Raw genomic sequence first — 27,207 nt, 5'->3', positions numbered from 1 at the left:
TGGAAATGCATGAAAGGCGAGAACCTAATTCATGAAAAAACTGGCATTGCTAGTAAAGTGTCCTCATGGCATTCTCCACTTTGCAACAAGTGTAGAGTGTAACTGTGTATGTTTGTGTATGTTTCTGTATGTGAGAGACATGAGAGGAAGGGAAGAGAAAGAGAGGGAGGGAGAGGGGGGGATAGGGAAAGAGAGAGAGGTGAAGGGAGGGAGGAAAGAGAGAGGTGAAGGGAGGGAGGGAGAGAGGGAGAAATGGAGGGAGAGGGAGAGAGGAGGGAGGGAGGGACAGGGAGAGAGAGAAGGGAGAGAGGGGAGAGAGAGAAAAAAAAGAAGAGGGAGAAGAAAGAGAGAGAGGGAGAGAAAGGAGAGGAAAGAGAGAGATGGAGGAAGAGGGAGAGATGAAGGGAGAGGGAGAGAGGAAAGAGAGGTGGAGGGAGGGAGAGGGAGGGAGAGAGGGAGAGAGGGAGAGAGGGAAGAGAGAGGGAGGAAAGAGGGAGGGAGAGAGGAAAGAGGGAGAGAGGAAAGAGAGGTGGAGGGAGGGAGGGAGGGAGAGGGAGGGAGAGATGGAGGGAGAGAGGAAAGAGGGAGAGAGGAAAGAGGGGGGAGAGAGGGTGAGGGAGAGAGAGAATAGGTCAATGACCTGACATAATATTAGCAATTTGTTGTTCCTATTTGGTCACTTATTTTTTAAAAATGTCGCTGAATAAGAGTTCAGAAGGAGATTATCTGGCAGATCAGCCACACATTTTTGCTAATAGTGTACACAGACTTGTTTTCCATAAACTGCGATCCCAACAAGCCTGCCTTTGTTCCTTGGATTGTTAATACAGCTAGTTCTTGACTTAACGGCCATTCGCTGAGTGACAGTTTGGAATTACAGCCGGACTGAAAAAAGTGAGTGTTGTACCACAGCCGTGGTCTGGGGATCACAATTTGCACCCTTCCCACCTTCCAACAAGCAAACTCAATATGGGGGGAAGGTAGATTCACCTAATGACCACAGTAAAAATGGTCGTAAAATTAAATGTTATCATGTAATGCAATCATTTAACCATCATCCTGCTTAACAAGGAATTTGTCAGTCCTAATTGTGATTGTAAGCCAAGGGCTCTCTGTATGTCTATTCTGGACAATCCACGGGAATCAGTATGATTTTGACTTAAATGTCATTTTTTTTTTAAAAAAAAAGGCTACTCTTTTTAAATTGAGCAAAAATGGTATTTTCCTATATCCACTTAAATCCTTTCTCAAACAGAAACAAGGAAACTACAAAAAAAAATCGTGTTGAGATATCCACAGCATCAGTAAAATGAAATCTTACGTAATTTAAGAAAAGAATGCTGCTAAAATATTACTGCATCAGAAAATTTACGTTCCACCTCCTTCGTTCAGGACAAAAGGACGAGATATTCCCAGGTTTAAAACTCATCGATGCAGCAGTTAAGCTTCTAGGTTTTTAAAAAAACAAAACTTGGAAATGTTAGTTTTTAAAACCAGGGTCCCTGGTCCTCCTCTTCCCCCTCATTCTCATTGAGGTAGAGAAGGGCAATTTTCTTTTCATCCGAAATCACCGATCGTTGGTCAACCATTCTTTGCAGTTGCACAGTTTGATCGAACGTGGACTCCTCTGACTTCTGCTCACTCTCTGGGTCTTTCCAAACCTCTTCCATCCCGCCTTCAGGTTGACCTGCTTCTTGTCTACTTGATACAACTAGGGTAGCTTGTGGCTCTCTCCCACCCATTTTGCTTATGTCCATCTGGAAGGTAAAGGACGTTTCTTTCTGTCCGATTCTGATTTGCCCAACAGATTTGCTGTTTTCTGAGAGTCCATCCGTGTGGGGAAATTCCATACCGCTGAAGAGTTGAGTATCAGGACTATGGAGCCTTTGCCCAATCTGAATGTGATGTGTTGATCTGCTGATCTCTGCAGGACTTATTTTTTCCAAGGTGTCTTCTTGTGGAGAACCAGTTCCTGGAGATTCCAAAACAAAATCTTGGGACATGAAATCATGGCTCTGGACTTCTTTCTGCCCTAATTTAATACGATGTACCGACCCTTCAGAAGAAAGCATCTGCCCCAATTCATGGACCTTTTGGTGCTGTTCAGAAATGGGCTCTGTAAAAACAATTTGTTCACTTACAAATTCCTTCGGACTTAATTTGATATGTCCGATTGTAGTGTTAACATCCAGCACCTTCTCCTCACCAGGCTTGGTGGAACCATCATCTGATGTCTTGGTGAAGGAACCTTCATAAATGTTTTGGTCAGATGTTGACGTGTCCTTCTGTCCTAATGTAATCTTTTTCACTGTTTCTTCAAACAGATCATGGTCTCCAGTGGAAAAAGGCACTTCATAGATTTCTCGTTCAACATGTATTTCTTTGGGATCTATTTGGATGTGACTTACTGATGTGCTCATTGCTATGGGATCTTTCATCTGGGAAAAGATATCCCTTCTATTAGCTGATGACAAGTCTGAAGCTGATCCCTCAAACGTAATTTTTTCAACAATTTGTTTGGAATCCAATGTGATATGCTTGGAGGATCTGATATCACTTGAAATCTGGATGTGAGTAGAATTTTCAGGATTACTCACTTCTTCAGATGTATAAATAGGACTTCTATAAATTATTTTTTCTGTGGTTTCCGTTATTTCAGGACTCAACTTTATTTCCTTCTTGAATTGACCTGCATCTGTGGATACTCCTGTTGTAAAGTCCACTGTTCCAAACTCCAGAGTGTCAGAAGTAGGACCTTCATAAAAGACATGTTCAGTCTTACGGATTTCAGTTGGACCAACAACAACATGCCGGATGTGTCTGTTGATATCAAATGACTCCTTAGGATAGGCATCTTCTCTCTTACTGGTGTCTTCTGTGGTCCAAAGTGTGGAGGAAACATCTACGTGATGTTTTTCATCCTGCCAAGTTTCTGGTTCTTGCTTTATGTATTGCTCAAAGCTACCTTCATTTGGTGATTGTTTGGACAATTTCATCTGATCGCCCCCAACTTCACCAAGCCACTCTGTACTCAACTGGTCAGTGTCTATTGTCTGGGATAAATTAACTTCTGCAACGATAGTAAATACACCCTCTTTTTCAGGGTGCTCTACTTTTTTAATATCCACTTCCAAGGTACTAGAGTCAGCTTTGTCCTCTTCAGTGAGTTCACCAAGTTCCTGTTTCACAAGTTCTGGAAGAGTTGCTTCAAGCTTCCCTAGTGCCTCTTTCAACTGATGTGTAGGATCCTTTGAATGGTGAGAAAAAACCTCCTTTATTGACTCTTGAAATTCATGTGGGATTTTAATCTCCTTCTCAATAACTAGAGATTCAGCATGGGCCACCTGTTCTTTGGGGGCTTCTGCCTTTGAGATAAACGGCCCGGCATCTGCACCAATTACTTGATAAATCATTTCTGATGAAGCCAGACCCTCCTTTATGTTGGTTTGAGACCCTTCCAGAAATTCATCTTGCCAAGAATATTTCACTGTTGATTCTTCTTCAAAATGGATTTGACCATAGGTGGAACCTTCTCCTTCCTCATATCCAAACGGGTATTCATCTGGAGTGGAAACAAAGTACTTTTCTTCATCCACAACATCATCTCCCTCAGATACTTCTTCCACATGAGACACAATCTCATCGGGTTGTTTTTCCTTACGGTCTCCAGAAACACTTGGGGTGGCTTTCTCTTTATCACTATGATATGGATGTTCTCTCACATTGAGAAATGTGTCTTCTGCTTCTTCTACTTCGAATGGGGTTGAAAACTCCACCCTTTCATCAACTATAGTTGCGGGCTCTTCAATGATCTCAACTTTAATAGTCCTCTTGGCCTTGTTTTCCATTCCTTTCATCCCAACATTAATTATATTGTCTAGGACATTTTCATCTAAACTTCCTTTGGTATCCTCCAATACTTTTTTAAGATCTTTCTCTAAGAAACTTCCTAATTCAGACTTATTAGACGCATCAAGGTCATCTTCTTGAACTGTGGACTCTATGCTGATCTTGGTTTTCACTTTTCCATCCTCAGAAATTTCTTCCTTTTCGAAGGAAGTTATTTTAGCTTCGGGAGGAAGTCCTTCTTCTGAAGACTTTTGTACAAAACCTTTAAGGATGTCAGAAACAATGCTCTCTGCTATACTCTCAGTGTGTGAAGCATCTATTTCAGAATCCTCTTCTTTGGTTCTATAACCTTGAGTCATTTCATTCCCGAGTTTAAATTCAGCTTCTTCTTTTGATTTTTCTGGAGGAGTTTGGAAGTCTTGCAGTGTTATCTCTATATTGTGATTCTTCTGTAGGATTTTGCCTTCAGTATGTCCTGAATAAATGGGGACTTCAAAAGTTTCTTGGGTTTTTGAGGAGGTGGTCACAATTTTCTCCCTTCCAAACGTTTCTGTATCTTTTGGAATCTTCTTTCCTTCTGCCTCCACTTTAATCTGTTCCTCCCATCTTCTAAAAGGCACATTATCTTTCATTAATTTCTCTTCCTTTCTCTTAAAGATACTCTCTTCCACTGTATCCTCTTTGTTCTCCACTTCCTTCACTTCGGCCTTCTTTTGAACTGTTTTTTCTACCCCGTACAATTTCTCAAAATTCTTCGTAGCAGAACCTGTTGCTTCTTCAGCCAATTTTTCCTTCTGCTCAACTCCTTCTACCAAAACATGTTTTTCTTCTTTTCCTGGCTTGCCCTCTTTGATTAGTTCATTGATGTAACCCAAAATTCCTTCCCTCGTCTCATATTGGCTTCCTTTAGAAGAAGAAGAAGTTGAGCTGGGAGACAGAGGTGAAGTGATGATCACAGTGGACCTGATGCCTTCAGAACTCATCGGCCTTTTCATTTGCTTCTGAAGGATAGTGGACTCTTTCAAAGCAGACGCCATACTTCCCATTTCGGTTGTCTTCCTTTCAGGCGCTGGTGGCCTTGGCTGAAGGTCACTGTCTCTGCTCATCCGATAAGGCGACGTAAAACTTTGTCTTTCTCTCTGTCCAATCAGGCTCCTTTCATGAGTCACATGCCTTTCGGTAGTAGTTGAAGGACGCTGTCCTGGCCTGAAGGGTTCTTTTGGTAGCGCTTTTTTCTCAGGGAGAATTCTTTGCCTTCTAGCACTTTCTGTCCTAGATGAAGAAAACACAGAGCGGCTCATATTTGTTTGTGGGAATTTGTATCTTAGGTCAACATTTGGGATTGCGGGAAGAGCTTTTCTTCCTTTCTCCTGTTGATAAGCGGAGTATCGGTTGCTATAATCGTAATGCAGATTTCGGTCACCTGCAGGAGATAAATGATAATGGATATTATTAATACCGTGTACTTACTTATTCATTTATTTTGTAACATACCTTTATTATTTTTAGAAATAACTCAAGGTGGCAAACATATCCAACACACCTTCCTCCTCGTATTTTCCTCACAATAAAAACAACACTGTGAGGTGAGTTGGCAAAGAGAGAGTGACTGACTCAAATTCCCCAGCTGGCTCAGACAGAACTGGAACTCACAGGATCCTGGTGATTGGCCCAAAGTCATCCAGCTGGCTTTCATAGCTAAGACAAGAATTGAACTCACAGTCTCTAGCTTTCTAGCCTGATGCTTTAACCACTAGACCACATAGCAATAAGCTTTAGGCTTAAATCTAATCACAGTCTGAACCTATAAAAAATAGATCTGGTTTGCTATCAGTTCTATTCATTTTTGCATCTCTTTGCAAAACAAGAGATGACCGTTTGGGGTATAGGGCTTTATAACTGCTCCAGTTTTTATATTCTTTATTACTATACATTGCCAAAGCAAATGAAATTTGTCCTGCTTAACAAGCCAATTATTATTTTATTTATTAAATTTATATGCCACTCACTGTACTCTGAAAAGTGACAAAATGATATTTCGGCACACGAAATGAAATGCAAACCCATGACACGTATTCAGTGTGTAACTACTACAAGAAATTTACAAGGAAGCCAAAATAAAGTTCATGCACGTTTTTAATTTCTTTCAATCAGCTGATGTGAAATCCACTGGACGAACCAATTACTATACTCCCACTGCATTTACCTAACTCAAATATAATAGTGATTTTATAAATTGCTACGTTCCTTTCTTATTTTGAAGGATGAATCCTACAACTCTTAGTACAGGTAGTCCTTGACTTACAATCACAATTGGAAGCAGAATTACTAAGCAAAGTGGTTAAGTAAGTTGGGTCTGATTTTACGACCATTTTGCCCACCGTTGTTAAGCAAATCACTGCAGCTGTTAAGTGAATCACATGGTTGTTAAAAGAAACCAGCTTCCCATTTGACTTTGCATGTCAGAAACCCCTGATTTTACAACCTGGGGCAAAGCTCACGTAACATCGGTCTTGCTTAACAACGGAAATATTGGCCTCAGTTGCAGTCGTACGTTGAGGACTACCTGTATACAGTGTATCTCATTATACAGGCTCCATATAGTTTGCAACAAAGCAGGAATGGATGTTGACCCATCCTTTCTGCTTTTAAATGCATTGATATATTTCCATCTTTCGTACCTTGGGGTAACCTTCTTCCATGTTCTTCATTCCACATGAGAATCCATTGGCGACCTTCTGCTTCTAGCAAAGCTCTGCCGTACAGAAAAACAAAACTGAGTTAATAACACATTAAAATCTGTATGTCCTGCCCAAATTAAAATGTATATATGTCCAGTGCAGCGTTTATCCATTAGAAATATGAACATGAACAAAGCAACCACAGTGCATCCCAACCTCAGCCACTTTAAAATGGGTGGACTTCAACACCCAGAATTCCCCAGCCAGTCATGCTGCCATGTTGACTGAGGCATTCTGGGAGGTGAAGTCCACCCATCTTAAAATGGCTGAGGTTGGGATGCACTGATCCAGGGCAACATCTGCTTTCCTTAATTTTCACTGCAATACTTATGAAAGCAAGAATGCTACAAGCTCGTATTTCCTCTTCTTTTTTCTTACACATTCTGTCTCAGACAAAAATTTACATCTCTTTTCCCTTTGGGAAATTAATTTTTCTGCCTGGCCCGTGAATAGAATCAGTCTTGATTAACTTTAACCAAGGTCTCTAAATAACTTTGGCTAATCACATTTTTTAACTGATTTAAATCAAAAACATTCAAGTTAAATCTTTCACATTATAGCATTTGCAGAACCAGAAGGGAACGCAAATTACGTTGTCTACCGACCAACTGAATTAACACGGCATGTAATTGAAATTCAGTCTGCTATCTTTTTTTTTAATAGAATTCGAAGGAGAGGAGAATTTTGCATACTGGGATAATATCACTGAAAAATATTGAGTTGAAACCAGAAACATGTCTCCTAGGTACTGATATATTACCAGAGGGTTGTGATAAAGGGACTACATATTTAGTTTTACATATACTGATAGCAGCAAGGATCATATATGCTAAATATTGGGGAAATGTGAACACCACGCCAGGGGAGATTGTAATTCGAAAAATTTTAGACTGTACAGAAATGGTTAGATCAGTGATGGCTAATCTTTTTGTCGAGGTGTGCCAAAAGTGGGAGCATGGGGGGGGGGGGTCATGTGCGTGCATGCTCACGCCCATAATGCAATGCCCTCCCCCCACGCATGCACGCACAATCCCCCATTTTTCAGCAAAAAACGGCCAAAAATCAGGCGAAAATCATGGGGTTAGATTAACCTTCAAAATTAAAGATAAAGAAGATACAGAATATTATATGATTTGGAATAAATTCTATGAATTGATAGAAGCAAGAGGTAGGAATTAGAGAATAGTAAGATCATAAATGTTAGCACTGAAAATAGGAATATATAAGCATAATTACAATAATCAACCAAAATGTAAATATTTTAATGTAAGACAAAACTTAGCTAAAAGCTTTTTGGTTATATTATTATTATGTGGTTAATCTTTGGTGAGATTCACAGCCTTTGGGGCTGGTTGGTAGCTCAACAGCTCGAGTCCTAACCAAGGACCTAGAAACTGTTAAGGTAACATCGGAGGATATAAGCTATTCCAAGTAGGGTGGTTTTTGTAGAATCAGAATGTTCAAGTCTGATAAATTTAGAATTTCCAAATAGTGATGATAATGATGATGATGATGATGATGATGATGATGATGATGATCATCATCATCATCATCATCATCATCATCATCATCATCATCATTATTATTGCATGGTTAATTTTTGGTGAGATTCACAGCCTTTGGGGCTGGTTGGTAGCTCAACAGCTCGAGTCCTAACCAAGGACCTAGGAACTGTTAAGATAACGTCGGAGGATATAAGCTGTTCCAAGTAGTGTAGTTTTTTGTAGAATCAGAATGTTCAAGTCAGGTAAATTTAGGATTTTCAAATAGCAAGGTAGCCCTTTAGGTATTGCTCCAAGGGCTCCAATTACAATTGGGACAACACATGATTTCTTTTTCCACAGTCTTTCAACCTCAATTTGCAAGTCCTGGTATTTTGTAAATTTTTCTTGCTGTTTATCTTCAATTCGTGCATCTCCAGGTATTGCAATGTCAAAGAACCATACTTTTTTCTTTTCAACTATTGTTATGTCAGGTGTGTTGTGGGCCAAGTGCCTGTCAGTCTGGATTCTGAAGTCCCTCAAGATCTTGACTTTCTCATTCTCTAAAACCTTCTCAACATTATTATTATCGTTATTATCATTATTATTATTATTACATCATTAAATATGAAACTCAGCCAACTGAACATTCAAAAATGTGTTACAAATACCAGTGACTGGTGCTAATGGTTGATACAGTTTGCTGCCAGCGTCCTAGGTATCAACCAAGAACCTTCTTAAAATATAAGATATTCTGAGTAACGCATTTTTTTGCAGTTCTGCTGGTGTTATTGCAGGAAGCTGCAATTTGTTGCTGTAAATTTTTTGGCCTTTTCTATTTGTAAATGATATACCCTGACAATTTACTGTTTTTTTAAAAAAGTGTTTATGAATAAAATGTAGAAAAAAGAAAGAAAAAATGATTGAATACTCCATGAAAATTAAGCATGGATTGTTGCAAACACTAGTAAATCCTTGCCTTAAGACCATCATTGAGTCCAGAATTTCTGATGATAAGAAAGTGGTTAAGTAAGTTTTGCCTGTTTTTATGACCATTTTTGCTACCATTGTAAAGGAAATCACTGCAATTTTAAGAGACTCCAGCGTCCCCCATTGACTTATGGGAAGCCAGCTAGGTAGGTTGCAAATGATAATCACTTTGAGATGTTGCAATGGTCAAATATATATAACCAATGGTATAAATATAACCAAAGCTTGATCACGTGAGTTTTTAAAGTTTGAGCACTGGTCATAAGTCACTTTTTTCAGTGCCATTCTAACAGTTGCTAAACAAATGGTTGTAAGTTGGGGACTACCAGTATAGGAACTGACACATGGACTCTATGGAAGGTTTCCTGTTCAATCTATTGCATCTTCAAAGTAAGTGTAGGACATGACCAGGCTGAGCTGGAGGGAAGGGTCAAAGGCATCATCAGTCATGAGTCTCTGCACCCCCGCAGATCTAAGCCCAGCCCACCTTGAATGCCTCTCCCGCTCATTTCTCTTAACCATTAGTTGGTCAGATTCCTGTAGAGAGCTTAAGCTTGCAATAAATGTTTATACCCATTTGAACTGCCTAGATCTCCTGATTTTCCTTGGCGCTTGATTGGAAAAAGTCATCGGATGCTTCAAGCAATTCAGGTGATCGGTAATATTAAATAAGAAAATTCAATAGCTCTAATTGACCATAATAGTTAGGATATCCCTTTCAGTATAATTGCTAACTGACAATTGACTCCTTCTCTGAAACAGAGTATTTTTGAAAAATATATCTTTTTGAGTCTTTTTAATTATATTAAGCTAGTTGGATACCCGTGCTTCACGATGAAACTATGTGATTGGGCAGTGCAGGAGAAATCCAGTTCACTCCAGTTCAATCCATTGGCTCAGTGGTGGTTGGTGATTGAAACACATAAAAGAATATCTCTCCCGCCGCCTTGAGTCGGGAAGCAATTTCATAGGTAGAAGGTGAAGACATTTTGGTGAGGTACTGTAAGGAGCCCCAGACCGCTCCTGAATGAAGGAGTGGAATATCTGCCAGTTTGAACTGAGGTAATGGAATGTGAGGAAACTGGCAGTTGGAGCAGAGTTCTTTTCAGATGGGGCAGGGGAGTAGAACTCCTTAGCATCAGAGCATGTTAATTACTGTATAAGAAATACTAATGATCTGCTGGTCATTTCGAAAAATCCTTTCTTAGTGAGCACCTAGAAGCCAAGAGGAACATGCATGCCAAATTTCAAGTTTGTAGGCTTTATAGTTCTGGAAATTTTATGAGGAGTGAGTGATATTTGGCTTTTATATATATATAAAATTATATATATATATAATATCTATATAATAATTAATCAAGATATAAAAGGGCGTACAACTTAGTTAAGATACAATAAATCAGTCTGTCAAATGGTTTGCTGGTTAAAAAAACCTGTAAGAAATGCTAAAGTTAAAACTACAGCAATACGGACACTCTCCTACAGCTATTAAATGCTCGGTTCATTAAAGGCAACCAGTACAATATTTTAAACTCTGTAATCTCTCAAAACAACATTTTCAGTTTTGCTCTGCCAACTGCTTTGAGCTGATAATGCAGGACAATTATCTACGCTGTAGAAGGAGCTCATTTGGAAATGTTTGATAGCTAAGATTCCTGGAAAGCAATATGTGCCTTTAAAGACCCACAACATTTAAACACCGAGGAAATCTTACTTATTCTGTTCATTCAGAGTTATAAAACAATAATGCAGCCAAGGAGTTTCACTGATTTGTAATCAGTTTAAATATTGCTACACGAATTGAAATGTCCCCTAAGTAAAATACAAGGAAAGTAAATAAATGAATGGATAAAATTCTGTGTTGAATACAATGCTTAATTTTATTTGTCCTCTATGAATATAAATGTATGTATGTATGTATGTATGTATGTATGTATGTATGTATGTATGTATGTATGTATGTATGTATTATGGTGCACTAATTTTTAAAGAATTGCAACTGAACTTTTTAAAAAAAATTATTTATTTAGACGCATTGTGATCATGGAAAGTAGCTGTTTTTTCCTGTTCTGATCAGACTGCACCTGATATATTATGAGAATTACTAATAGCCGAGGACTTTGACAAATTGTACTACAACATTTATACAAATATTTGAAGGAAGATGTAGAATGTGGAACCGATGTGATCTCTGCTGCTCTAGAATCAGTGGATGAAAATTGCAGGTAAGAAGCATTTGATTAAATGTTAGCATCAAATTCTCAGTATTTTTTAAAAAATGGCCAATATTGAAACAATGTCTTGGACAATATATTTTTACTCTCTGAACATGATTCATTATGTAGGAACTTGCTTCCAACAGAAGCTCGCAAACAGGACAGAACCAACTAAGTTGATTTATTGTAGACAAGACAGAAGCTGTATAAACACTGATCCACCAAAGTTATAACACAGAAAAGAATTCATATGTATGTTTGCTCCAAGGTTTAAATGCCAGGCCTTTTCCTCCTAGCTTTTCTAGCTAAAGAATAATTTATTTTCTCTTCACTAGGTCTTGCCTTGGACCAGTTCGTATTTGAGATGTGATGGATTTCCCTCTCACTGGAGACAAATTTTTACACAATAACAGAATTGAAAGAGACCTTGGAGGTCTTCTAGTCCAACCCTCTGCTCAAGGAGAACATGCTATACCATTCCAGACAAGTGGCTGCCCAGAGAGAAGTTCCCTAGTCATCATGCTCCAGCATGAGTCCGAAAACTCGGAAAACAAAACCTCTAATCCCAGTGACCCACCCACACTGGATTCTGCAACATTATCCTGAGACACATATATTCACCTTCATTTGTAAGAAAATTTATATCTATAGGATATGTTTAGAATGCACTGTTGTATCCAAAATTTGGAAACTAGGCAATGGAAGAGGGTAGAGATGGGAGAAATAGAATAGAATATAACAGAGCTGGAAGAGACCTTGAAGGTCATCTAGTCAAACCCCCTGCTTAATCAGGAAACCCTATACCATTTCAGACAAATGGTTATCCAACATCTTCTTAAAAACTTCCAGTGTTGGAGCATTCATGACTTCTGGAGGCAAGTTGTTGCACTGGTTAATTGTTCTAACTGTCAGGAAATTTCTCCTCAGTTCTAAGTTGCTTCTCTCCTTGATTAGTTTCCACCCATTGCTTCTTGTCCTGCCCTCAGGTGCCTTGGAGAATAGTTTGACTCCTCTTCTTTGTGGCAGCCCCTGAGATATTGGAACACTGCTATCACGTCTCCCCTAGTCCTTCTTTTCATTAAACTTGACATACCCAGTTCCTGCAACCGTTCTTCATATGTTTTAGCCTCCAGTCCCCCAATCCTCTTCGTCGTTCTTCTCTGCACTCTTTCTAGACTCTCCACATCTTTTTAAAATTGTGGCAACCAAAACTGAATATGCAGATTGAGCAGCCAAAAAGTGGATGCAGACAGAGACAAAGATCCAACAGAGGAATATGGGAGAGAAGTCAAAAAAAGCATAGCAATTAAAGTATTGAAGCGGCCAAGAGACAATGGATAAATGATTTCTCCTTATTGCTGTTGTTCTGATTTGCTTTTCTTTTTCTCTCTATTTCTTTCTTTTTTTTAGGTAGGTGACATGACTAGAAGTTAGGTAGGATAGAAAGAAAACATTTTTAATAAAGGATGACATAATTAAAAATTAGAATAAGGGATAGAAATAAGAGAAAGGGGGAATATTAATGTATACACTTTTATATAATAAAATAAGAACAATAACAAGAGAAAACATGGAATAATTGAATAATGACAGGCTGCAACTTAATATGTGTTACTATTAGAAATATATAAGGTGGCTGGATGTAATAACTATGATTAATTTTATTAGTTTTATTTGTATTACACTCTCAGGTGCCACGCTGTTCACATATTGATATGTGTGTAAAAAAAGAATGCAATATTGTAGGCAAATTCTGCCCACTGCCAGGAGTTCAATCCTGTCCAACTCAAGGTTTCCATCCTTCTGAGGTCAGTAAAATGAGGACCTGGATTATTGAGGGCAACATGCAAATAATGGGTCTACATAGTAAACCACTCAGAGTGTGTTGTAAGAGCACTATGGGTTGGTACATAAACCTAAATGCTATTGCTATTCTCGGTCTCTCAAAACTGCAGTTTATTCCCATTTCTCCTTGTAAGAAGATTACAATCCAGAAAAACAAATCTGAAGATCTTCTCTAACTCCTTCCCAACTGAAGTCCTTAAAAGCTTTAACTATGATGACAGGAAGCAGGAATGCAGGAAGTTTGACTAATGATTGCTGGCTACTGATAAAACAACAGTTTGCTCAGTTTCCAGAGCAACACAGAAGTCACTAAAAATAAATCCCAAGCTGAAGCACTCACTGTATATGGCAAAAGGGAGCCAAACACATCTTTAAATGTTAGATCTCACAGCATGAACTGCTAGAAACAAGCAGTGCATTCACATTAAATACTGCAAATAAAAACCACTTGACAAACACAGAAAGGAAAAAAGGAACATTAGCAGTTGAATTGCTTCTGCTCTGTCTTTGGTCCAATTTATGAAATGAACAGTCTTGATGTTTATAATCTTGGAGAAAAGCACAAAGGACATTAGCAAAGGTTTGGGGTGCCTTGAAGCCACATTTTTGAAATGTAGTCTAATTTTGTGGGTGCTTAAGAAAGAGCGCACAGAAGAGTGAAAAGATAATAAGGGGTTTGGAGGCAAAACCGTACGATTAACAGTTGTGAGAATTAGGCATATGTACCAGGAGTGGGTTCCTATTGGCATGGTACGGCCAAATAGGTAGTAACTCGACTGGACACGACCGGACACATGACTGTACCGGTTTTATCCTGGGCGCCACTATCTTTATTTTCTGTCCTACACATACGCAGAATAATCTTCATTGAAAAAATATAACCCCCCCCTTTTTTTAATGGTGTGCACATGCCAGTCCCAGAGAGGTCCTAGAGATGGGCCATTTTTTGCAAAAATTGAGGCATTTTTGCCTACCCCCCGACTCCAGAAGCACTCTGCAGGCTTCAGCAGGGCTGGGGGAAGGGAAAAATGCCTTCGTTTTTTGCAAAAAAAGGGCAAAAAATGGGTCGTTTTTCCTTTCCCCCAGCTGTGCTGAAGCCTGCAGAGTGTCCCTGGGGGCCAGGGAGGACAAAAACTTTTTTTTTCTTACTGGGTAGTTTACAGGCACACCCTTAGCTCTGGCATGGCTGGAGACCCCCCGCCTCCCCGGTCAAAACTTTTCGCCACCATTTTGGTGGGCATGGATTGGTGAGGGGGGTGTGTGTGTCATGTGACTGAGTGTGCATGAGTGACGTTCAAGTTGGCCACACCCACTCAGTCACATGCCCCCCCATCTTGCCACGCCCACCAAACCGGTAGTAAAAATTTTTGAAACCCACTCCTGATATGTACCCTAACAAAGAGAAGGACAAGGGTTGACATGATAGCACTCTTCCAATATTTGAGGGGCTGTCATAAAGAAGAGGGGTACAGCTTATTCTCCAAAGAACCTGAGGGCAAGATAGGAAATTAAGGGACTCAAAACCTATCAAAGAGAGATTAAACTTAGAACTAAGGAGAAATTTCTTGACTGTGAGAACAATTAATCAGTGGAACAGGTTGCCTTTGTAGGTTGTGGATGCACCATCACTAGAGGTTTTCAAGAAGAGACAGGATTTGTCTAGAAAGGCTCCTTCCCAAACAAGGGATTGGACTAGAAGACCTCCAAGGCCCCTTCCAACTCTATTATTCTAAGTGCTAAATTAATTAAAAAGCCTGTTTGCATTTAAGTTCTCCCGTCAGTAAAAAGTGACAATGAGAACAAATAAAGTATAATGTGTAAAGGGTTCCTTTGTTTTTTACACAATAATACAAATCATCAGCAGGATGAATACCTTGAAGAAAAATTAAAGAACCTGATTTCAGCATAAGTAGTCCCAACTTACAACTTTTTGTTTAGTGACTATTCAAAGTTACAATGGCACTGAAAAAATGGCTTATGACTGCTTTTCACACGACTATTCCAGCATCCCAGTGGGCACATGATTAAAATTGAGATGCTTGGCCACTGGCATATATTGATGATGGTTGCCGTGACCTGGGCTCATATGGTCATCTTTTGTGACCTTCTGACAAGTCAATGGGGAAGCCAGATTCACTTAATAACTGTCCCAAAAGTGCTTTTTTCAAGAGGCAACTGGACTTTCTAGTTTTTCTTTGAAGATTTTCTCATCCAAGAAGCCTCTTCAGCTCTGACTGGATGGTGGGGAATGGAATTCAACTGCCCCACTATTCAGTCAGAGCTGAAGAAGCTTCTTGGATGATTAACAGTGTTGGAAGGGACCTTGTAGGTCATCTAGTCCAATCCCTCATCCAAGCAGGAGATCCTACACCATTTATGACAGATGGCAATCCAGTCTCTTCTTGAAAGCCTCTAGGGATGAAGCTCCCACAACCTCCAAAGGTAACTTCTGCGCCATAGGTTGATTGCTCTCACTGTCAGAAAATTTCTCCTTATTTCCAGGTAGAATCTCTCGTTCAGTTTCCATCCATTATTCCTTGTCTGGCCTTTGGGTGCTTTGGAGAATAGCTTGAGCCCTTCCTCTCTGTGGCAGCCCTTCAAGTACTGGAACCCTGCTATTCTGTCTCCCCTGGTCCTTCTCTTCACTAGACCAGCCATGCCCAGTTTCAGCAACCATTCTTATGTTTTAGCCTCCAGTCCCCTAATCATCCTGGTTGCTGTTCTCTGCACTCTTTCTGGATGAGAAGCGAAACATTTTCAAAGAAAAACAAAGGAAGTCCAGTGGCCTCTTGAAAAAGGCATCTTTTGGACAACCATGACCTGGATTTATTTTATTTATTTATTAGTTTGTCCAACATGTATAAGATAGCAGGTATAAGTATGAACATGGACATGAACAAAGGAAATGGGTACAATTAAATGGGGACAGTAGGACAAGAACGGTAGGCACACTGGTGTGCTTATGCACACCCCCTTTATGGACTTCTTAGGAATGGGGTGAGGTCCACGATAGACAGTTTGAGGTTGAAGCTGTGGGGGGTTTGAGGAAGTAACAACCGAGTCAGGTAGAGCATTCCAGGCGTTGACCACTCTGTTGCTGAAGTCATATTTTCCGACTAGGAATCACTTAACAACTGTGTTACTAACTTCATATCTACAGTGATTCACTTAACAATTGTGACCAAAATGGGGCAATACTCATTTAACTACTATCTCACTTAGCAACAAATAATTTGGGCTCAAAAATTGTTGAGGATTACCTATATGGCAGAAGTGGACTTCTAACCTCTTGTTCCTTTTTTTCCCCACCAATGAGATTTGTCTTTTAACTTCAACGGCCTCTTGTGTGCTTTGAACATGAGTTTTATCACCACTGCCAGGCAAAAAGGGAACAAGAACTAAATTCTGGGCTTTACTTGTTTTGTTCCCTGTGATGTAATCAGTCTGGCTGAAATTTATTCTTTTGAAAAAGTAGAAGTCTTCCAGGGCTACTTTGGGTTCTTTCAGAAGGATGAATTGTATTATGAAGTCAACACCCAGGAGAGGAATTTGTTCAATTAAAAGTTGTTATTCAAACAAGAAGCATTAGGACTTTTACTTACGCAAAAGGAAACATGGGGGGGAAAATATTGCTTGCTTCAGAGGGAGCAGAGATTTTTTTATAATTCCTTTTTTATAGTTGATATATATTTGCAGAGATCATGTTAGATGTAGCACAGAGCAGAAGTCAATCTGGCATCTCCGGAGGCTTTCCCTGAGCCTCCTGGATGGTGAAAACAGGTTCCCCCGGGCTCCAGAGGCCAGAAACAGGCCCATTTTCAGACTTCTGGAACTTCCGGTAGGCCCGTTCTTCGCCCTCCCACTCCCTCCACGCGGGCTCTATACTTACCAGGCATGATTAATGGGCCAAATGGAGACTCCTAGGAGGGGAGGGGTGGGCGGAACCAGTCAGTCGTTGCAACAATTGGTTTGGTGAACCAGATGCAAAATTAGCATCCCGTTTGCCCAAATCAGACCGAACTGGCTGAATCCCACTCCTGTTGTTACTCATCAAGGCTTTTTATCTTTCCTTCCAATTCTGCAAAAGTTTCATCCCAGCAAGAACCTCAAAAACTTGTTCTGGGATTTGACCAAGTGTAAAATGAAGCCAAGGTTGCTTCAATTTCCCACAGAATGTAAAAATATTTTTACCTGTAAGTTTCTATTTCCAGGCTGAGTCCAGCTTTCACTTGCAGGAGTTCATGGTAATCCTTTAGGTACTCTGCGATGGACATGGTCAAGTAGCTCTTCTCTTCTTGAAGGGCTTCAATTATCATCTGAAAACACAGAAATAACCTTGAGTGTTGGGTGGTACAGGTGGTCCTTGACTTACAACCACAATGTAAGCTACCAACAGATGAAGAGATAAGAAAAAAGATATTAGATTGTGCAGAGATGAATAGGTTGACAATGAAAATAAAGGATAAAGAGGAATCAGAGTACTTCAAGACATGGGGAAGATTTTATGATTGGCTAGAAAAAAGGAAACTAGAAAAGAAAGTGTGGAGAAGATATAGAATTCAGACGATGCACTGTTAAATGGAAAAGGGAGGGAAGAAGGGGAAATCAGAAAAGAAAATATTAAATATATAAATATATATTCAAGAACGAGATATAAAAGGGGAAATATAGTTAGGATAGATTAGTGAAGGTAAGGGAATAAGAAATGATATCATATTATATTTGGGTTTGCGGAAATGCCATCCCAAGGAAACATAAACTGAGATTTGAAAGAGACAGCTATAACAATAGAAAAGAAAGGGAGAGAGGAAGAGAGAATGGAAGGAAGAGGGGGGAAAGAAGAAAGAGATAAGGAGAGGAGGATGGAAGGGAGAGGAAGAGAAGGAGAGAGGGTAGGAAGGAGAAGAGGAAGAGTAGGAGTAGGAAAAAGGTAAAGGAAGAAGGAAGGGGAAGGAGAGGAAGAAGGAAGAAAGTAGAGAAAGGAGGGAGGGAGAAAAGGAAGGGAAAATAAGGTGGTGTTACAACAGGAGGGATGGTAAATAAAGCAACCCAAAATGTATATTATAATATATTAAAGGAAATAATAAATGTATAAGAATGATAAATGTAAAGAAAAATAACAATTATGTGAATGTATACTTAAAATGGTATGTAAGAGAACAAAAAAATAAAGAATTTTCTGGGGTGGGGGGACTTATGACCACAATTGAACCCAAAATTTCCTGTTGCTAAGCAAGGCAGTTGTTAAGAGAGGCTTTTCCCCATTTGGTGACCTTTCTTGCCACAGTTGTTAAGTGAATGACTACAGTTGTTAAGTTGGTCATATGGTTGTTAAGTGAATCTGGATTCCCCATTGATTTTGCTTGGCAGAAGGTCGTGAAAGGGGATCACATAACCCGGGGACACTGCAACCGTCATAAATTGATCACATGACCACAGGGAGGCTGCCACGGTCATAAGTGTGTGAAAAGCGGTCGTAAGTCACTTGTTTTGTTGCCATTGTAACTTTCTCACTAGACATAAGGTTGTAAATAGAGGACACCTGTAGCTGTGTGACCAAAAGCCCAGCTTTATCAATGCTTGCTTTGCAGGGGGGGTGGGCAGGGGGGGGGGGCTTTCCACACTGAAGCTTTAAACTGCTTGGCACCTGTGCAGAGGTACCCTGGAAATGACTCTTTGGGGATTGGCAGATTCCAATCCTTTTTTCTGCTGTGATAGCAGATCCCAACCCCTGATCAATTGATCCCACCAGGTTCTTTACATCTCCACCAATTCCAAAAAAGGGAGTATCAATTTCCTTCCTTCCTTCCTTCCCTCCCTATTCCTTCCCTCCTTCTCCTTTCCTTTCCTATTCCTTCCTTCCTATTCCTTCCTTCCCTATTCTTTCCTTCCTTCCTTCCTTCTTTCTTTCCTTCCTTCCCTATTCCTTTCTTCCCTATTCTTTCCTTCCTTCCTTCTCTATTATTTCCTTCCTTCCCTATTTTTTCCTTCATTCCTTCCCTATTCCTTCCTTCCCTTTCCTTCCCTATTCTTTCCTTCCTTCCCTCCCTATTCTTTTCTTCCTTCCCTATTCTTTCTTTCCTTCCTTCCCTCCCTATTCTTTCCTTCCTTCCCTCCCTATTCTTTCCTTCCTTCCCTATTCCTTCCTTCCTTTCTCCCTCTCAAACATTTCTCAATTTCCTTCCTTCCTTCTCTATTCCTCCCTGCCCCTCTTTCTCTAATTGTTCCCTCTTCAGTGCTGCAGATAATAGGGGATGTTGAATAGAATTTTGTCAATTTCCCAATCTTTTTCCATTTAAATCATTTCATTTCGCCTCCTCCCCATGTTTGTTCAGCTAGTCCAGGGGTTAGACAACTATGGTCCCTTTGCGACCGTGCTAACTCAGGAATTCCAGAAACTAAAGTCCACAGCTTGGAAAGGGGGCATAGATACCCCCACCCCTGAGCCAGTCAGTTTCACTTATCCTGCCTCCTTCCCTCCCTCCCTGGCATGATTTATCTGCTGCTGTTGATGTGGGGTGTGTGTGTTTTTTTGTTCCCCATTAGTTCAACTTGGAAGAATGCTCAAACAGGGAGTTGGGTTGGGTAGGAGGAGGAGCAGAGTATTACGTTACGGAAGCACTAGTAAAACCCTGGAGTCAGGCTGACTCCCTCCGCTGCAGGATTCTACCTGGTGGATGGCTGGTGAGCTGGACAGCAAAGCCAGGGAAGGAAAGTCATCGTGTGGCCCAGAACAACTGGCACACTCGTAAATCAACACTGTTGAGCAGTGACTTGGAAAGTCACAACCGAGGACAGGGTAGGAACTGGCAAGGGGGCTGGCTAACATCTTGCCAACCTTTTGCTGACAAGAGACGGGTGCCCAGAGCTTTAGCTCAAGAGCAGGGAAAGTGATTTGGCTCCGTTACTACTGTTGAAAAGGCTCGGATGGTTTAGCCAGGGAAATATTAAGGGGAGACATAATGGGGGTCTTAAAATATGAGAGACAGTAAGAGACAGAAAAGACAGGATTGCAACCATCCACAATCTCCCATATGTCACTCATATGAAAAGCATTCTGACCATCCAAATAAACATAATTCTGCCTCTTGTCATTGCAGAGTTCTCAGACTTGGCCATTCCTTTTGCTCATCATGCACCTACGGGCAATCCTTGTTGAGCAATTGCCTCATTTAGTGGCCATTCCTGGTCCTGACGGTGATGAAAAGGTGTCTTTACAACAAATTTTTGCAACCTTTACCGACTTGGAAAGCTGAAGTCGGATGGTAAGCACAAGTGGTGGGGCTCAAATTTTTTTACTACCGGTTCCGTGGGCATGGCTTGGTGGGCATGATGTGGCTTGGTGGGCGTGGCAGGGGAAGGATACTGCAAAATCCCCACTCCAGGGAGAAGGATACTGTAAAATCTCCAGTTCCTCCTGATCAGCTGGGACTCGGGAGGCAGAGAATAGATGGGGGCAGGGCCAGTCAGAGGTGGTATTTGCCGGTTCTCTGAACTAATCAAAATTTCTGCTAACAGTTCTCCAGAACTGCTCAGAACCTGCTGAATACCACCTCTGGTAAGCACAATTGTGGTTTTACGTAGTGACTGCTTCTCTTAATGACTGAGTTCCCAGTGCCAACTGTGATCGTTAAATAAGGATGATCTGCATGAGTACTTACATGTCAGTAAAAGTATTATTATTGTAAAGCACTGTGAAGCAGTATCTATTGCTATTAGTGGGAACAAAATGTGTGCCACTGGAATTTGAGATAGAGAGCTGACTTAATTAACTTTCATCTAAGATGCTGAGCTTGTCGGTCAGAAAGGTCGGCAGTTCGGTGATTCGAATCCCTAGCGCCGTGTAACAGAGTGAGCTCCCGTTACTTGTCCCAGCTTCTACCAGCCTAGCAGTTCGAAAGCAGGTAAAAAATGCAAGTAGAAAAAATAGGAACCACCTTTGGTGGGAAGGGAACAGCGTTCCGTGCGCCTTTGGCATTTAGTCATGCCGGCCACATGACCACGGAGACGTCTTCGGACAGCACTGGCTCTTCGGCTTTGAAACGGAGATGAGCACCGCCCCCTAGAGTCAGGAAAGACTAGCACATATGTGCGAGGGGAATCTTTATCTTTTACCTTTAAGCTTATTAAAAACAGTAGCCACAGGAGAGGAAAGGCCCTACTTACTATAGTAAGGATATCATAAAGGTTGTTTTGCAGCAGTTTGCAGTCTCCTAAAAGATGAAGAAAAAGCTCCTTTTCCCTTCCAATATAAAATCCTAGAGGCATCTAAGGTGACCGAAGGCCTGGAATCCAAAACAAAGCAAAAGACGTTCGTTTTGTAATTAATTTCCAAACTGTGCTGCCAAAAGGCATCGGCAATGGCCATTAGCTTAATGGCAGTAAAACAGGAGAAGCAAATTTCAGCAGATTAATTTATGGCTTTTCAGCACAGAGAATCCAGAGGCAATATAACCCTGAATGCCAAGAGTTTGGGAACAGTTAAGAGGGATAGCTCTTTCTTTCCTTCCTCTCCTCATCTGGGAGTTTCTCGGAGACACTTAGTGGGATAGCAAAATGTGAAATAAGTGGAAGTTTGAGGCACTCCTAAGATTTTCCATAGGCACAATTGTGTTACCTCAAGTGCAACAACAGACCAAAGTGTATTGAATTGGAGGTCCACACTACCACATATTGACTCCAACTGATACAATGGTGAATGTGCTGAACTAGAGAAATCAGACCAGAAGTTCTAGTCCTCTCCTAGACATGAAAGCCAACTGAGTGACTTTGGGCCTATCACCAAGGGACTGTGGGTTCTAGTCCCACCTTAGGCATGAAATTTGATGGGTGGACTTTGGCCAATCATCAAGAGACTGTGAGTTCTAGTTCCACCTTAGGCATGCAAACCAGCTGGGTGATTTTGGGCCAATCACCAAAGGATTGTGAGATTTAGTCCCACCTTAGGCATGAAATCTGAGAAGTTGACTTTGGCCAATCACCAAGAGACAGTGACTTCTAATCCCTCCTTAAGCATGCAAGCCAGTTGGGTGATTTGGGGCCAATTACCAGGAGATGGTGAGTTCTAGTCCTACCTTTGGCATAAAAGCCAACTGGGTGAGTTTGGGCCAATCCCTCTCTCTTAGTCCAACCCACTTCACAACAGTTGCTGTTGTGGGGGAAATAGGGCTTGACCTCTTGAGCTGGACAAAATAAAATTGAAATACAAATATTTAAGAAAGTAGCTAGCCAAGTGTAATCAACAGTGCAGAATCCAATCTGGGTTGATCACTGGGACCAGAGATTTTGTCTTCTGAAGTTTCAGATTCCTGCTGTGTCCTGTCTTAAGCCTAACCTAGAGAGAAAATCCATGAAGATAGGCTAGAGAGAAGTTCCCTGAGGATGAGCTCCAGCCCGAGTCGGAAAGCTCGAAAGACAAAACCTATGATCCTGGTGATCAACCCAATTGGGATCCTGCAACATTATATCAGGACATGTGGGTTCACCTTCATTCATGTAATAAATATATTGTCAGGCCTGGAAGCCATCTTCTGCATTGGGCCTTCAGGCCTGCCGCATTTAACGCTGTGGGAAACTGGGAGGGGGAATTATGGGAGATATATAGCCTAAATAACATTCCTTTCTCAGAGAGTCAAGGACATCTTGCCCTGCAGCTGCGATGAAGTGACTGGGAGGCATCTCCAGTTGGGATGGTGCTTGATTGGACCATGGGATGGACATGTGGGTGCTGGGCAGAGACTTGGACTTTCACTTGGGTGGGGAAATCCTGGAAGCTTTCAGATTTTGGTTTTCCCAGATGTGCCAATTTGACATCTCTAATAAAATGGAACTCAAGCCTCGGAGTCTTCTTTCATTGGGGGTGTTACTTGGAGACCCTGACATATATTGTTTATCCAGCCCGCCCCAGAGATATATTATTACACTTTCCTAGCTGCTTTTTCACTCCATGGTACAGGTGTCCCAACACCTGTTTTTTCCACATTGAGTCCAATTGGCTGCCTGTGGAAAAAATAAGAGCTGCTTGCCATTCCATCTGAGCATTTCATAGTCTTTCCCCGGAGCCAAAATCACTGCAGAATGGTCATGGCAGGCTGCCCTGGGTGAAATTTAAACCTGGCCATGCTATTCCCAACAGGGGAGGTTGGAAAGGGTGACATGTCTTCATTTCTCTCTCCCAGAGAGAACATTTTGTCCTGGGCTTGGAGAGCGGAAGCCAAAAATGTGAGCCATCCCATCGTTTTGTTTTGCTTCGTGGGGATAAGATGGAAGAAGTTACCAGGCTAAATTCGTTTCCCCATCTGCTAGATGAATAACTATATAGACTTGTAGCAAAGGGAAAGTACAGGAATACATAGCCAGCTGGGGAATTCTGGGAGTTGGAATCCACCCGCCTGAAAGCTCCAAGGTTGGCAAACACTGATCTGCAATTAGGCAAGGAGTCCGAAGCTCAGAGAAGTAGTTATGAAAGCTTAATCCTCATTGCAGTTTAAATTCTAAAGGCTGGAAAAGAACACATTTTAAATTTTATGCAGAAAGGTTCACATTTATGTGGCCAGCTCCTCATTGTTGCCACCATCACCAACCTAGTAAGAATTAATCTAGGAGCCCTGGAAGCTGTAGTACAGAGAGAACAACTTAATCATGCTATTAAAGATGCACATGGTTTAAATCAGTCTGTCTCAACCTTGGCAGCTTTAAGATGGTGTTACCTCAACTCTCAGAATTCTCCAGTCTGGGGACTTCTGGGAATTGAAGTCCACAGGTTAAAGCTGGCTAGGCTGAAAAACACTGGTTTAAAACTTTTAGTTTCTTGACCCTATTACTTCGAGAAAAGTGCAAAAATCTCGGAATTAGCCTAGAGCTGTTTATACTAAAAGTGGAGTGAAACAGTTCTGCTTGGAATTCTCCAGTATTGAATATATTTGTTGCCAGTGAGAATACGTTCATTGAAATCAGATTTATAAATGGGTAAATGAACATCCCAAGAAAAGATTGGGAGATGAGCCCAACAATCAGCTTGAAGGGCTAACCCTGTCCCCTACCCTCTTTTCTCCAGGGTCAAGGGGCAGTATGGGCTGGGTCCCTTGGAGGGTGGTGCCTTTATTGCAGTGGTTCCCAAACTTGGCAACTTTAAGACTTGTGGACCTCAACTCCCAGAATTCTCCAGCCAGCTCTGCTGGCTGAAGAATTCTGGCAGTTGAAGTCCACAAGTCTTAAAGTTGCCATGTTTGGGAACCACTGCTTTATTGGATGGGCAATTGCCAGAAAGATTGTATATTGGGTACAGGCAATCCTTAACATTCCTTGAGAAAAGACTGGACAATCATTTGTCCAAGATATTATAAGATCTCTTGCCTTAAAGGTGAGGGGAAAGGAGAAGAGAAAGGAGGAGTGGAAAGGGGAGAGAGGAGAAGGAGAGAGGAAGGGGAAGTAGAGAAAGGAAGGATGGCAGAGGGAAGAAAGGAGGTAGGGAGGGGGAGGAGAGAGGGAGAAGAAAGTGATGGATAAGGTACAAATATGATGTATGGAGAGCAGAAGAGCCAATAATTGTTTTGGGGAGTTGATGGTAAGATGAATTGATGTAAACATTTAATAACACAACACGATGCTGGTTATGTAATAGTATACATGTGATTATATCTTATGAAAATGGAAAAAAAACTTTAAAAGAAAGATCTCTTGCCTTGGGCGGAGGGGCTCGACCAGCACCTCCAAATCCCTCCAGCTCTGTGATTCTATAAATTCTATTCCCATAACTGGAATCCTAATCTTATTTGGTCAAAGAGAAACGAGTGGAGGAGAAAGGCCTTAGTTAATTAATTAACCAATTAAGCCTAGATGCCAACGGAGTGCATATCATTTGGGGCCAAGTGCAAAACAGCTTCCAGAGGCCAGGTTGGGCCCCTGGGTAGTGATGACTATCCAATAAACATCTGCAGGCAGTCCTCAACTTACAGCCATTCATTTAGTGACCGTTCACAGTTATAATGGCGCTGAAAAAAGTAACTTATGATTGCTTTTCACACGACCTTTGCAACATCCCTATGGTCACATGATCAAAATTCACATGCTTGGCAACTGGTTCATATTTATGACGGTTGCAGTGTCCTGGGGTTGTGTGATCCCGTTTTGCGACTTTCTGACCAGCAAAGTCAATGGGGAAGCCAGATTCACTTAACAACCACATCACTAACTTGACAACTTCAGTGATTCTTTTGACAAGGGTGTCAAAAAGGTCATGAAATGGGACAAAACTCACTTAACAACTGCCTCCCTTAGCAACAGAAATGTTGGGCTCAATTGTGATCATAAGTCGAGGATTACCCATACTGACAAATGTCTTACACGTAAGTAAGAATGTCAAAATATAAACCTGATTTCTTGCTTTATTGAAAAGTTTGGTTTCAGCAGGAACATAGTTTTGGGGCAAATTACTCCCTCCACCAGCTCTCTTGAGTTGCATGGGAAATAAGGTTAACCTGTTTTATCAGGAAATTGTAAACTTTCCCTGAAATTATATATATCTATGTGATGTTTGGAGGAAGGAAAGCATTAGAGGAAAACTAAATGTATCATTAACGAATCAATGAAACAGCTTGCCTCCAGAAGTTGTGAGTGCTCCATCACTGGAGTGTTGTGTTTAACATACGTTTTACAAACACAAAAATAGTTTGTTGGGAAAGCGGCTGCCTGCATAGGCTCCCGGATTGGGGCTGAAAGGAGAAAATGGAAGCAGTAGGCCCCATCGCATAATTGGGTATCCCAGGGTACCCTGACCAAAAGCACTCCATCCCTGGAGGTTTTTAAGAAGAAATTGGCCAGCCATTTGTCCTGAATGGGTCTCCGGCTGGAGAGAGGGTTGGGCTAGAATACCTTCAAGGTCCCTTTATTCTGTATTCTTGAATACTACCACTACTTCAGATTGCTTCGCCGGGTTTGGCCAAGGAAAACCAAGTCCGAAAAGGAAGGCGAGACACCTTTTTCTCCCGGCTGTTTCAAAAAAGAAAAAACCCTGAACGCGCCAAACTTTTCCGACGACCAACCGGCTTTCTAAAAAGGTCTTCGAACTTGGCAACTTTAAGACTTGTGGACTTCAACTCCCGGAATTCTTGGAGTTGAAGTCCACAAGTCTTAAAGTTGCCAACTTTGGGGACCTCTAAGGTAGCGCTTCAGCCCCCAGCATCTTGGAGAGCTCCCCCGGCCTTCCTCGCTCGCCCTGCCCGACGGTCTCACCTGGTACTCGGCCAGCTGGGCGCCGTGGCTTTCCTGCTGCGCCAGCCGCTCCTCTTCCAGCCGCTCGCCCAGCGCGCAAAGCTCCCGGCAGCGGTGCCACAGCTCCTCGAGGCGCCGGCGGCTCTCCTGGTTCTGGGCGCGCAGCTTGTGCAGGTCCTGTTGGCCCAGGCGGCCCCCTTCCAGCTCCTGCAGCGCCCGCAACTCGGCCTCGTATCGCTCCAGGCTCTGCGCGCAGCTCCAGCTCAGCACCAGCGCGTAGTCGGAGGCCAGCTGCCGCTTCTCGGAGCGCCCGGCCCGGAGGACGCGCGGGGCAGACAGCAGCGCGGCCGGCCGCTGCTTGCGCGCTTCCTGCAGCCCTTCGTGCTCGGCCAGGAGCTGCTCCAGCAGCGCCTCCAGAGCGGCGCAGTCGGCCCACAGCCCCTCCAGCTGCTGCTGCCGCCGGGCCAGCTCGGGCTCCAGGCGGCGGAGGCGCAGCTCTCCAAGTTGCGCGCTCAGCCTCTCCAAGCTCTCCAACTCGTGGCGCAGCGCGTCCCGCTCCAGCTCGCCTTCGCCTTTAGCCCGGCTCAGCTCGGCCACCACCCGACGCAGCTCAGCCACTTCTCGCTCCGTCTCCTGCCAGCGGCCCGCGCGCCCTTCCCGGCCGCGCAAGGCGGCCAGCTCGTGTGCCAAGCGCCCGTTCTCCTGCTCCAAGTCCCGCACCCGCCGTACGTAGAGCTGCAGGCGGGCGTTGAGCTCCCGCAGCTCGCTCTGCTCGTCCCATTCGTCCCGCTGCATGGTCGGCCCGACTCCGTTCTCCGGCTCCCAGCCCAGCCCGAGCGGCTCCTCCGAGGCACGCTGCCCGCTCTTGGCCTG

The 27,207-nt window shown here is 42.2% G+C and overlaps 1 protein-coding gene across 1 annotated transcript; it reads right to left on the bottom strand.

Moving 5' to 3' along the window:
• Positions 1-1,184: 1,184 nt before the first annotated feature.
• Positions 1,185-27,207, bottom strand: SYNM (synemin). The gene is made up of 4 exons (XM_087704372.1): positions 26,356-27,207; positions 17,314-17,438; positions 6,531-6,604; positions 1,185-5,272 (listed from the first exon to the last, which is right to left on the bottom strand). Exons 1-4 carry the CDS (start codon positions 27,127-27,129, stop codon positions 1,488-1,490), a joined length of 4,758 nt encoding a protein of 1,585 aa, XP_087560498.1. The 5' UTR covers positions 27,130-27,207; the 3' UTR covers positions 1,185-1,487.

This window comes from Thamnophis sirtalis, unplaced genomic scaffold (genome assembly GCF_051295495.1).
Source record: "Thamnophis sirtalis isolate CommonGarterSnake01/CBP01778 unplaced genomic scaffold, rThaSir2_p1.2 scaffold_2, whole genome shotgun sequence".
In the NCBI taxonomy this organism is placed as follows: domain Eukaryota; kingdom Metazoa; phylum Chordata; class Lepidosauria; order Squamata; family Natricidae; genus Thamnophis; species Thamnophis sirtalis.
The sequence above is the reverse complement of the archived record's forward strand: the minus strand, read 5'-3'. Positions and strand labels throughout refer to the sequence as shown.